The sequence below is a fragment of the Pelophylax lessonae genome, assembly GCF_965119305.1.
Source record: "Pelophylax lessonae genome assembly, chromosome: 2".
In the NCBI taxonomy this organism is placed as follows: domain Eukaryota; kingdom Metazoa; phylum Chordata; class Amphibia; order Anura; family Ranidae; genus Pelophylax; species Pelophylax lessonae.
The window spans coordinates 488937051-488949483 of NC_138769.1; the positions used below are offsets into that span (position 1 = coordinate 488937051).

At 41.8% G+C, this 12433-nt stretch overlaps 1 protein-coding gene across 1 annotated transcript in view; it reads left to right on the forward strand.

Moving 5' to 3' along the window:
• Window positions 1–12433, forward strand: part of STK24 (serine/threonine kinase 24) — a 94418-nt gene that overhangs the window by 59960 nt on the left and 22025 nt on the right. The window contains exons 4-7 of the mRNA XM_082246161.1: window positions 1462–1570; window positions 1652–1809; window positions 5005–5190; window positions 10031–10173. Of these exons, the coding sequence (XP_082102287.1) occupies window positions 1462–1570; window positions 1652–1809; window positions 5005–5190; window positions 10031–10173 (596 nt within the window). The remainder of the gene's footprint in view (window positions 1–1461; window positions 1571–1651; window positions 1810–5004; window positions 5191–10030; window positions 10174–12433) is intronic.

Here is a 12433-nt window from a genome sequence, read left to right on the forward strand (position 1 = left end):
ATACGGTTCTACTATGTAGGACCGTTGATCACTGTTCCTACACTTCAAGCCAAAGCCAAAGCCAATCACAGTAAGAATCACGCCCCTAGGGACACACACCACCCCTCCCTCTCAAATAAAGTTAACCCCTTCACTACCAGTGTCATTTTGCAGTAACAGTGCATATGTATAGCACTGAATGATTACTGCAGTAATGTCACTGGTAACCCCAAAAGTGTCAAAAATGTCAGTCAAGGGTCCGATCTGTCCGCCGCAATGTCGCAGTACCACAAAAAAAATCGCAGATCGCCGCCATTACGCGTTAAAAAAAAAAAGCACCAAAAATTACAGAAATCTTTCCCTTAGTAAACGCAATAACTTTTGCGCAAACCAATCAAAATACACTTTTTTACGATTTTTTTTTTTCCAAACATATGTAGCAGAAAACAAATTGGTCAAAAATGTTAAAATGTGATTTTTTTACTTTTTTTTTTTTTTTTTTGGGGAATTTCATATAAAAAAAATGTGAAAAATGTTTTTGTTTTTGCAAAATTTACGCTCTTTTTTTGTTTATAGCGCAAAAAGTAAAAATCGCACAGGTGATCAAATACCACCAAAATAAAGCTCTGTTTGTGGGAAAAAAGGACGTCAAATTTGTTTAGGCACAGCGTCGAACGACCGTGCAATTGTCCGTTAAAGTCACGCAGTAAAAAATCGCAAAAAAAACCCTGGTCAGGAAGGGGGTAAAATCTTCCGGGGCTTAAGTGGTTAAAAAAGAAAAGTCTGACTATAGCCAGTTTCCAGTATGTACAATCATTTTCTTTTTTCATTGGATCCTCTAAAGACAGTTGATGTTTTGATTCTCCATAGATCTGATAGGAGTATTCAAGCAATCCGATTAAAACATAAGTGAACAATTTTAGAAGCTGGGACTGCCCACTAACCCTAATAGTGGGATTCCAAACTGTATAAAATGTGGACAAACTTAACAGATACTGTATACAGCTATGTTTCTATATTAATTGCTTGATATATGGCTATTGTAAATACATAAGCATAAGGCTTCATTTAGAGGTGCGGTTGAGCTAATGGATGGAGGTGGTTACATGCCACGGGCGAAGCTGCACCTGCTGCAAAGTTTACCCAACATGTAGCAATCAGCACGTGGCAAGCCTGCCAAATGCTACACATTCAAGTAATTGGGGAAGTGCTGCAAACACCACGTGGCATGTTTGTTGGCAAAAATGAGGTTAAAACAAGCAGTGAGGAGGAGTCACATCACTTCCTCACCTCCTGTCATTAGCCTCTGAAGCGCAATCCAAAGGCGGATCAGGCTTCAGAGCAAAGGGAGATTTAGACGCATGTCTTAAATTAATATCCTCTAATGTAATAAGACAGTATTTTGGTTTGCTCTCATGGTATGCTGAGCACACTTTTTATTTCCACCTCTTTATTGATTGATTGTCTATTGTTCTATGTCAGCTCGAGCCTGGTCAGCTAGACGAAACACAGATTGCTACAATATTAAGGGAAATACTAAAAGGACTTGATTATTTACATTCAGAAAAGAAGATCCACAGAGACATCAAAGGTAAACCATAGCATTGGCATGAGCAATAGGTAGTTTCATGAGATAAGTAATTGTATTAAATATATGGTGTTTATTTCTCAGCTGCCAACGTGTTATTATCTGAAAATGGCGACGTTAAGCTGGCTGACTTTGGTGTCGCTGGGCAGCTTACAGATACACAGATCAAAAGAAATACTTTTGTGGGCACCCCTTTCTGGATGGCACCAGAGGTAATCAAGCAATCAGCATATGACTTTAAGGTAAGAAACTGAGAATTTTTTTTTTTTTTTTCTCTGGCCTAATTTAAATTAAAGGTCACAAGTCATGCAATGAATGAATGCTATGAATCACTGTCTGTACACAATTGGCTTGTGTTCCATTTAAGGGCTGATCTGCTTGTGTTCCGTGGTGAAGACTTCATGAATACTGATGATAGGCAAACCTGTAGAACAACTTCTGAAATGTGTACACCACTGCCTATTGTGTCTGTCAAAGCCAGTCAGCACGTATTCTACTTAACTCAGACTTCTTTCAGAGTTTTCAATTAGGGTCTTTTACCATGTCGTGGCAGATTGTAATCTTAACAAATCACAAGCAAATGTTTAACATGTGGCCGAATTCAAGTGTGTGGTCAAAAAAATATACAGTGATTTAAAGTAAAACTAAGAACTATAGGCAAAACTTTTTTTTTTTTTTCATTTTAGATAGCTCAAGGGAAGGTTATAACCACTGTCAATATTTTTTTCACCATCTGTGTCCCATTTCGGAGATTTCCCTTTAATTCCTGTCCCATAGCCAAACAGGAAGTGAGAGGAAGTCCCTGCAAATTAAAGAAGACATACACCCTTTCGATAGTTTTCAACCAAGGAAGCTGCCATCTTGGCCTCTGTTTAATCCAGAACTGCCATGATGTTGCACGTGTGATCAGTTATGACACCAGCCATTGGATGGTTTGACAGTTTGGTTGAGAGCAGAACCAATGGGAGTGTTACATTTCCAGGATGTGTAACTGTTTTTTGAAACTGTTAAATGGATGGGTTTACTGCCGCTTTAAGGGAATTCCTTGGGGAACCCCACATCGCCACAACTAGTGTCGCGATTGGATGATTTCCCCTCTATACTTTTCTGGGGACAACCCCAAAATTTGGATTCTTCTTTACTTTCAATGATCATGGTAAACAGGACAAATAGGGTGAATCTCTGTAGCGGGGACAAAAACGGCAATAAAAACTGACTGGTTCTAATCCCTCTCCACTCTATCCAAAACTAAAAAAATATATTTTGCCTTTTTTAGTGATCCTTTAAGCTGTAAGGATTATGAAAACTAGCTTTGCTATTCTATCCTGCTCACTTAATTTTTGTGTTACTTTGTAGTAGCTGCAAAAAAACATAGCTACTTATGCCCCTTTCACACTAGTGCGACTTGTCCCGCGATTTTGGACCGCAAAATCGCATGACAAGTCGTTTTCCATTATTTTCAATGAGCCCCATTCATATCAGTGCGTTTTGAAGTCTCACCGACTTCAGAGTAGTTCCTGCACTACTTTGCCATGATTTGATTGCGTTTTGAGCCATAGCCATCGCGGCAAAGTCGCGTCAAAATCGCGCCGTAAAATTTCGTCGCATAAGTGTGAAAGGGGCCTTACATAGGGTATGTGACCACATTGGCCACCCTAGTGCTTCTCCTCTGATACTGATTGGAGTCTGAACTATCTTTATTGAGCCAAAAATATTTAAACCTCATGCACACTGGGTTGTTTAGTCCTTGGCCTCCAATTCCAGCTGTTGCAGGTAGAACCACACAGGTGCATCATCCAGTCCCACTGCCAAAGTCTAGGAGAGGTTGAAAAATGCCATGGCTGGATGCTGTACTGAGTGGTACTAATTTGTAGGGCTGTATGTGCCCAGGGATGAACGCTCAAAACGCTAGAAGTCTAGAAGCACTGAATTCAGTTCCATCTCTGAGCTAATCCATGACTTGCTCCACCACAAAGCTATGAGACATCTTCAACATCCGAATGAAGCTTTTTGATTTGTGAGAGGGCAGAAGGCATAACTTCATTGAGACTTATGTTAACAATGTGCCAGAGATTTGGTGGCTGCTAAGGTGCACAGTATAGGTTTCTTTGTGTAGTAAAATTATTAGCGGGCACCATACATTAATTATACTTGACAACAGTCTGTCATAAATGTCCTTTAACTTCCTCCCACCAACTAAATGCAAATATGCGGCCTCGGCTTCAAGGGGTTGTGCCTCTGGCTGCAGGCATCACCCGGTACCGTTTTTTTAATGATGGATGGCTTTCTTGTAATAACAACCGATGCGGCTGAGCAGCTGCTTGGCTGTTATTACACGCAGCGGGAGGGGACATCACTTTATTAAAAAAATTACTAGTGTATGGCCATCTTAAGAGAGGATTTGCCTCACTCTACTTTTACTTCCTGTTGTCTTTCACAAAAAAGTGAATGTAGATCTCCTCAGTGGGACACAGTCGACAAATAAAAGTTTGAAGGGTTATAAACAGTTTGAATCTAGATATACTTTAAGACCAACTGTGGGTTCTAGATGCAAAGGAACTGCGAGCTTCCATTTAAAAAATCCTGGCATCACCCTTTGGACTGGCCATAGGTGTGTTGCATGTGTTTTGTGCCAGTGGACTGATTAAAAAACAAAACAAATTGATTCCTCCATCCACAAAAGCAAATCTGATGTAAGAGTTCTCCCAGTTGTGCTATTGGATCCTCCTTTGCTATCAGAATACACTGATCAGCAGCTGCAGCTAATGATTGAGAAACTATTTTCAACAATCCTGTTTGACAGAAGTCGATCGTTTTAGATAAATCGTTTGATTCATCTATTGCCAGCCTAAGTCAGATCCTCACTCCATTGAAGTGTTGGGTACAAGCTTGGCATTTGCAGATGATTTTTCTTGAGATGGATACTGAAATTATATCTAGTGTCAGAAGTCCTCCTGATTGGCTTCAGTGTAGCTCTGCTGTAGGTAGGTGTATTTGAGACTAGGGATGAATCCATAGTGGTGTCTCATATAAGAGACTGTGGGCACCGTGGTTGGTTGGATCTGAATCTGATCATGGACAGGCTGCTCGGACTCAATGCTGGGTAGCAATTTTCATTTCTATGTAGCATAAAGGCAGCACAATTTTTAGGTAGCAAGTTTAGTCCTAAGTTATGTGACCGAATTTATGTTGTATGAAGATGCCGTTATATTGATGTGGTTAATATGTATCTAGTGTTGACTTCAGTAGAGGGTGTATTTTCTTTGTGTTTTGCACTGACATGTATTGTTAGCAATGTATGATGCTATTCTTTAATAAAAATATTTTTTTGGATAAAAAAAAATAATGGTGTCTCATAGTGGACATGTTCCTTTGCCCTCTTAATACACAGAAGAGCTCTTTGACCAGCTAGATAATTTGTTGCGTTTTGGTTACAGGCTGATATATGGTCACTGGGCATTACAGCAATTGAATTGGCGAAAGGAGAACCACCTCTTTCTGAAATGCATCCGATGAAAGTGTTGTTCCACATTCCCAAGAATAACCCTCCTACATTAGAAGGAAACTACAGTAAACTCCTGAAAGAATTTGTGGAGACCTGTCTAAATAAAGAGCCGAGCTTTGTAAGTTTAAACCTTGTTTGAATTTATATTTGTATTTGTATAGTGGTAATCACCAAGGAATAACAGGAGCGTAAAACTGTCAAAGTGTTCTCAAGTCAACAATTCAATTTTCCTCTTTCCCATACGGGGAAATTATTGGTGGGAATTGTGATCATGTTTACCATACTGCTAATGTTAGTTGAAACTGGCTAGTAGAATCTTGCACTGATCCTGTAACAAAATGCTGAAGGGGCATGTTTTTGAATGTATACTTATTTCTAACATTATGGAAGAGATCATACTTCTATCAAATTATCTTTTTAGTGGTTTCAGCAAACAATATTTTGGTATTCACTTATATTGATATAAGCCATTGGGGTTGTTTTCTGGAGAGTGCAAAATCTGGTGCAGTTCTCCATAGAAACCAATCGGCTTTTTTTGGTCAAAGCTTAAAGTAAATGTAAAGGCTCAATGTTTTTACCTTCATGCATTATATACATGAAGGTTAAATAAAACCCTTTTTGTGTGGACCAGCCCCTCCTAATACTTCTTCGAGCCCGATCTTCCCCCAGAGCTGTCCACAGGAGCCTTGGCTCTCCTGGAACTCTCTCTCCCCATTGGCTGAGACAGGAGCCATTTGCTCCCACTACTGTCAATCACCGTCAGTGAGCCAATAAGGAGAGAGCAGGGGCGTGCTCTGTGTGTGAATGGCTCGGGAGCGAGCCTGCCCAGGTGCCCTAAAAGAAAACTGCTTGCTGTGGGGGCAGTTGGTAGAAGGAAGGGTCCAAGCGGCACCAGAAGAGGAGAATCATGCTGCTCTGTGCAAAACCACTGCACCGAACAGGTAAGTATGACATGTTTGTTATTTTTTAAAAAAAACTGTCTTTTAATATCACTTTAATTGAACAAGCTGAAGTTAGAAGCTGATTGGCTACCATGCACAGCTGCACCAGATTTTGCGCCACTCCAGTTTTAGTAAATCGACTCATTGTGTAAATTTTGTTTGGAAAAAGAAGCAGCAACATTCTATAACCATGGACAAGGCAAGTGAAAACTGAATGAACAGACAGTTTGAATTAGGAATGGGATTTCATGACTTTTGATCTAAGGGCCCATTGTCACTTTAAACACATCCTTAAGGGACAATCCACCCACATTTGCCATTGCTGTAGTTAGGTGCATAACCATTTTTTCTATCTCTCCGGGACCCTGTTAATGAGATATGTGCTTGAATTCTGGATTTTTGCATTTGGTGTGGCCATCATGAGAGGCATTTTTTCTCCCTGTTGGGCTTGAAATGTATTTATTAGTATGGTAAAAGAAACCAGAAGTGCTTGAACACACACATGTGGGCAAGAAAACACAAATGTCCCAGTGGGTCAAAAACCGAATTGGGGGCTACAACAGGTAGATCTTGCTTTTTTATAATCCAATCCATATACAAAGCCTTACTTATACTTATTACTTATTAGATCATTTGAGCAAATTGACTGCACAAATAGTTAAAGCAGATCTAATATCCAACAGAATAACATTTGAATATCAAAAAGCAAAGTGTATCAGAAACAGTTTAACAGTTGTGCTGATCTCCTGCCTGTTTTCAGGCTTTTACATACAGTGTTGGTAGCACACAACCTCTCAGGATTGGTTTACAGATGGGGCAGTGGTGGACTATGCCTGCACGCAATGTGTGTTGGTACAGCCATTTGTTATCTTTTACCCAATGGAGTGTGCGACAAGGTGACAATGTAGTAGCTCAGTTTGGGAAAGGACATGTTGGTGTATTCTTTCAAGGCCTGGTTCACACTGGTGTGACATGTGCTCCGACTTTGAGAGCATGTCACATAATAAGCCGCTCCCCAATAAGTGCAATGGAAACATTCTAATAGGACCGATTTGAGTCGCTACGACTTAGAAAAAGGTGCCTGCACTAATTTTGGTGCGACTTGTTAAAGAAGTCGTATGCAAGTTGTGCCGAACTCGCTCTGGGAGGTCGGCTTCAAAGTTGCGTGAAAGTCGCGCAACTTTAAGTCGCAGCAGTGTGAACAGGGCCTAAGGGACAAATTCACTTTTAGTGAAGTTGTCGTTTTACATAAATGTAGCTGACATAGTTAACTAACCCTTCCCGCCAACGTAACATATACATACAGGCCCACTGACTGGGCTTTTTTCCATAGGGCCGCATATATGTGTATGTCCCTTTGTGCTGGGAAGGAGATGCCTACGGCACACTCCCAGCACAGAGACAGGGATCTCATCGAGAGCCCCGTACTAACGATCAAGACCCGGAACTCCCGATTCCGTGGCACCTGCTGATCACTGTGGTAGCCTCTGATTGGCTACCACATTGATCAATCACTGTAAAGCCTGTCCCTGTGTTTCGCTCTCTGTGATTGGAGAGGAAAGATACAATGTATCTTTCTTTCCTTGCGGAGAGGAAAAAAAAAGTGTGTGTGTAAAAAAGAAAAAATCTAGATTGGCGATTGATCTAGATTAGTGCTAGGGTCAATATATTTGGGGCAGGTGTTTTATATGTATATATATTTTTTTAATAGCATCAGTGTCAGTGTGTTTTTAGGTAGGACAAAAAAAAAAAAAAAAAAAAAAAAGCAAAATGCGCACTCTTGCTTCTGGGCTGTACTACAGGTACAAATAACATACACATGCGTGATATCTCTGCAATTGTCAGGAACATCATTTATTTTGGGCTGTTGGGTTATGACAGTAACAAGAAATACACAGCTAAATTAAAAAAGTTTTACTATTTTGGGCAAATTTTGATAATGAAAAAAAATATTTACCACCAAATGAAAGCCCAATTTGTCCTGAAAATAAGACACCTGGATGCACAGAGTACACTGTTCGAAAAAATTAAAGGAACACTTTTTTTTTTAATGCGAGTATAGCATCAAGTCAGTTAAACTCCTGGGATATTGATCTATTCAGTTAGGTAGCAGAGGGGGTTGTTAATCAGTTTCAGCAGCTTTGGTGTTAATGAAATTAACAGGTGCACTAGATTGGCAACAATGAGACCACCTCTAAATCAGGAATGGTTTTACAGGTGGAGGCCACTGACTTTTTTTTCCTTACTCATCTTTTCTGTGTGTCACTAATGGAAGCATGAGGCGATACCTGGACCCTATAGAGGTTGCACAGGCAGTCCAACTCTTCCAGGATGGCACATGAATACGTGCCATTGCCAGAAGGTTTGCTGGGTTTCTCAGAACAGTCTCAAGAGCATGGAGGAGATTCCAGAAGACAGGCAGTTACTCTAGGAGAGGTGGACAGGGCCGTAGAAGGTCCTTATTCTATCAGCAGGACCGATATCTGCTCCTTTGTGCATGGAGGAACAAGATGAGCACTGCCAGGGCCCTACAAAATGACCTCCAGCAGACCACTGGTGTGAATGTCTCTGACAAAATCTTAAGAAACAGACTTCATGGGGGTGGCCTGAGGGCCCCACGTCCTCTAGTGGGCCCTGTGCTCCCTGCACGGCACAGTGGAGCTCCATTGGTGTTTGCCATTGAATACCAGAATTGGCAGGTCACCCACTGGTGCCTTGTGCTTTTCACAGATGAGGGCAGGTTCACCCTGAGCACAAGTGACAGACGTGAAAGAGTCTGGAGAACCTGTGGAAAACGTTATACTGCCTGTTACCACCGTTCAGCATGACCGATTTGGTGGTAGGTCAGTGATGGTCTGGGGAGGCATATCCCTGGAGGGACACACAGACTTCTACAGGCTAGACAATGGCATCATGACTGCCATTAGGTTTTGAGATTAAATCCTTGGACCCGTTGTCAGACACTACGTTGATGCAGTGGGTCCTGGTTTCCTCCTGGTGCACGACAATGCCCGGCCTCTTGTATTGAAAGTATGCAGCCAGTTCCTGGAGGATGAAGGAATTCATACCATTGAATGGCCCCCATGCTTGTCTGACCTAAATTCAAATAAACACCTCTGGTACAATATGTTTCGGTCCATCCGACACCGTGAGGTTGCACCTCCGTCTTTTCAGGAGCTCAGTGATGCTCTGGTTCAGATCTTGGAGGAAATACCCCAGGACACCATCCATCATCTCATTAGGAGCATGCCCCGATGTTGTCAGGCATGCACTGTGAACCAGGCCTTAAAAGAATACGTGGGGGGCCATACAAGCTGAGTACCATTTTGAGTTGCTGCAATGAAATTTCAGCAAAATGGACTAACCTGCTGCATCATTTTTTCACTTTGATTTTCAGGGTGTCTTTGAATTCATCCCTCTGTAGGTTGCTAATTTTCCTTTCCATCAAACAATATGGCATCCTTTTGTTCCTAACACATTACCCAGTCCATATCAGTATAGATATCCAGCATGATATTTTTCCTCATTGAGATCTGATGTGTTTTCAAAGTGTTCCTTTATTTATTTTTTTGAGCAGTGTAGTCGTAGTGATATGTTATGGTTTTACTAACACATGTCAAAGTTGCAAAATTGTGCTTGGGCATTAAGATTTGTTTTACCCTTAGGCGTGAAGGGGTTAAAGCCCTGCTCCCAGATTCTTCACTATATTTAAGGATGGTAATCTGGACGGATGGGCGGGGGGGGGCTTGCTTTGAAAATTAAAAATTGATTAATAGCATTTTTAGTTTTTGTGCTTAGATGCAGTTTAGTTCCAGTTTAAACTAAATTTAGGATGCAAAGAAGTGAAAACTCTTGCTATCCATGTGTGTGGATGCTTATTTGTGCATTATATCATATACATCTTATTTTACGTGGCTAAAAAAACCCGCACAGCAGACAAAGAAACAAGTATATTAAATTGTATCAGGATTTGTACCATGTAACATCATTCCTCTTACCTAAATATTCCTTTTGTAGAGACCAACGGCAAGGGAACTTCTGAAACACAAATTCATTGTGCGGAACGCCAAGAAAACATCGTACTTAACAGACCTGATTGATCGGTATAAGCGATGGAAGGTGGAGCAGGGTAATGAAAGTTCAGACTCTGACTCTGATGGGTAAGTTTATACCCCAGAACAAAACATTGGTGGCCATCAATTAATCCATTACAAATACATCTCAGTGAGTGATGGGGACCTTATATCTCCATGCATGTCAGATTAGTGCTATCGTTCCCTGACAAGGCAAGTATGGATCTGCTGGGGCTAGGTACATTTTGGGTTAAAGGAGTTGTAAAGTCAGAAGGTTTTTTTCTCAATGCATTCTGTGTTTAGCAGCCCCCCTCAGTCACCCTAATGCTTACCAGAGCCCCATCTCTATTCAGCGATGTCAACGAGCCCCTTGGCTGTCCGGGACTCTCCCTCCTGATTGGCTGAGACACAGCAGCAGCACCATTGGCTCCCGCTGCTGTCAATCAATGTCAGCCAATCAGGAGAGAGGGGGTTGGGTCCGAACGGCAGCTCCGTGTCTGAATTGATACACGAAGCTGCAGCTCGGCTCGGGTGCCCCCATAACAAGCTGCTTGCTGTAGGGGGCATGCGACAGGGGGGAGCGGCCAGGAGCAGCGAAGAGGGACCCGAGAAGGGGAGAATCCAGGCTGCTCTGTGCAAAACCAACTGCACAGAGGAGGCAACTATAACATGTTTGTTATTAAAAAAAAAAAATTAAAAAAAATAAAACAAACATGAGACTTTATAATCCCTTAAGGCTCCGTTCACATGTAGGTGTTTTGGGGCGTTTTTGGGGAGTTTTTCTGCTCTAGGATCAGCTCTCAAAACGCCCAACAAGGCAAATCCTATTCATTTCAATGGCCCCTGTTCACATCTGAGCGTTTTGACGCTGTGAGCAAAACGCCCAATGCTCAAAAAAGTACATGAGCTTCTTTTTGGGCAGATTACAGGCGTTTTCCATTGGTCTCTATTCAATCTAAAAACGCCTGCACAAAAATCGCGGTAAAAAAACGCGCGAAAACGCTACGCTCAGGTGTGAATGTAGCCTTAAGCCTGAGTGCCGGTTCACACTAGGTCGCTCCGATTTAGGGGGCGACCTGTGAAGTCGTGTGCAGTGCGACTTGCACGGACTTCATAAAGTCGCCTCCAGGTCGCCCCGAAGTAGTACAGGACCCTTTTTCTAAGTCGGAGCGACTTGTGTCGCTCCTATTAGAACGGCTCCTGTACTACACAATGGGAGCGTGACGGACCGCGACTTGTCAGGCTGACAAGTTGCGGTCCAAGTTGGATCAATGTGAATGCAGTCTAACTGGTGTTAGGTAAAGCCAGACCTTTTTTGCTTTGGATAGAGCTTTGAACCTTTCCCTGCGCTGTCAGGGTATTTTTTGATGTCTGTGTCTGGGGACATTTCTTGTCTTGAAGATGCAGCAGGAAATAAAAGTAAATCTCTTCAAAGTGAATGTAATTCCCGACTTCAAGAGTTTCTATAAAAACACGTACAAAAGAGTCAAGCTAGCACTCCTGATTCTGAAAAGTTAAAGCTGCCAGTTGCAACTGATATACACCTAACCCCAAAATTATCTCTGCTAGAGTGGTAGAAGGACAAACAGAAAGGGTGTACAGTATATCCCTAGTGGAGACACAGATGAAAAAAAAAACTGACAGGATATGACTATTGCCCACTAAATTTAAAGCTAAAAAGAAAAGTTTGCCTTTAGGTATACAGTAAAGTGTTACTAAACCTACAACCGTAAAATCAGTCTGTATATGCAGTAAAGAATGCTGGTTATACTCACTGTGGAACCTGGGGGGTTAATCCTGTATATTGTTTAAAAAGGCTGTATATGCAGTAAAGCATGCTTGTTATACTCACTGTGGAACCTGGGGGTTAATCCTGTATATTGTGTAAAAGGGCTGTTTGATCCTGTCTTCTCTGATCTTCCACAGTCCCCAGTCCATCTGCTGAAAGAACAGAGCCTTGGGGGGCACTCTGCACATGCTCAGTTAGATGTGTTGCTAGATAGTTTTTATTTGCATGTGAATAGCACAGGGCCAATCAGCACTGTCCAGACAAAGGGTCAGGGGTCCTGCAGCCTCATAAGTAGAATGAAAACTCCTCCAGTGCTTGGCCAGGCAGTGATATCAGTCACAAGACTGTCTCTTTGTATTTGAATTGCATTGCAATGCACTTAGGTGGAGCAATGAGTGATATCTCTCCTGGTGTTTGCCGATTGTTCCAGGCCCTCTTGTCACCAGTGGAGAATGCGCAGTAGCTGGACGCATTTCATGAAGACTTCCTCTTCCTCAGCTAATGTGCAAGCTGAAGAAGAGGAATTCTTGTGAGTAGAGTGATTTACAATTCAATAAA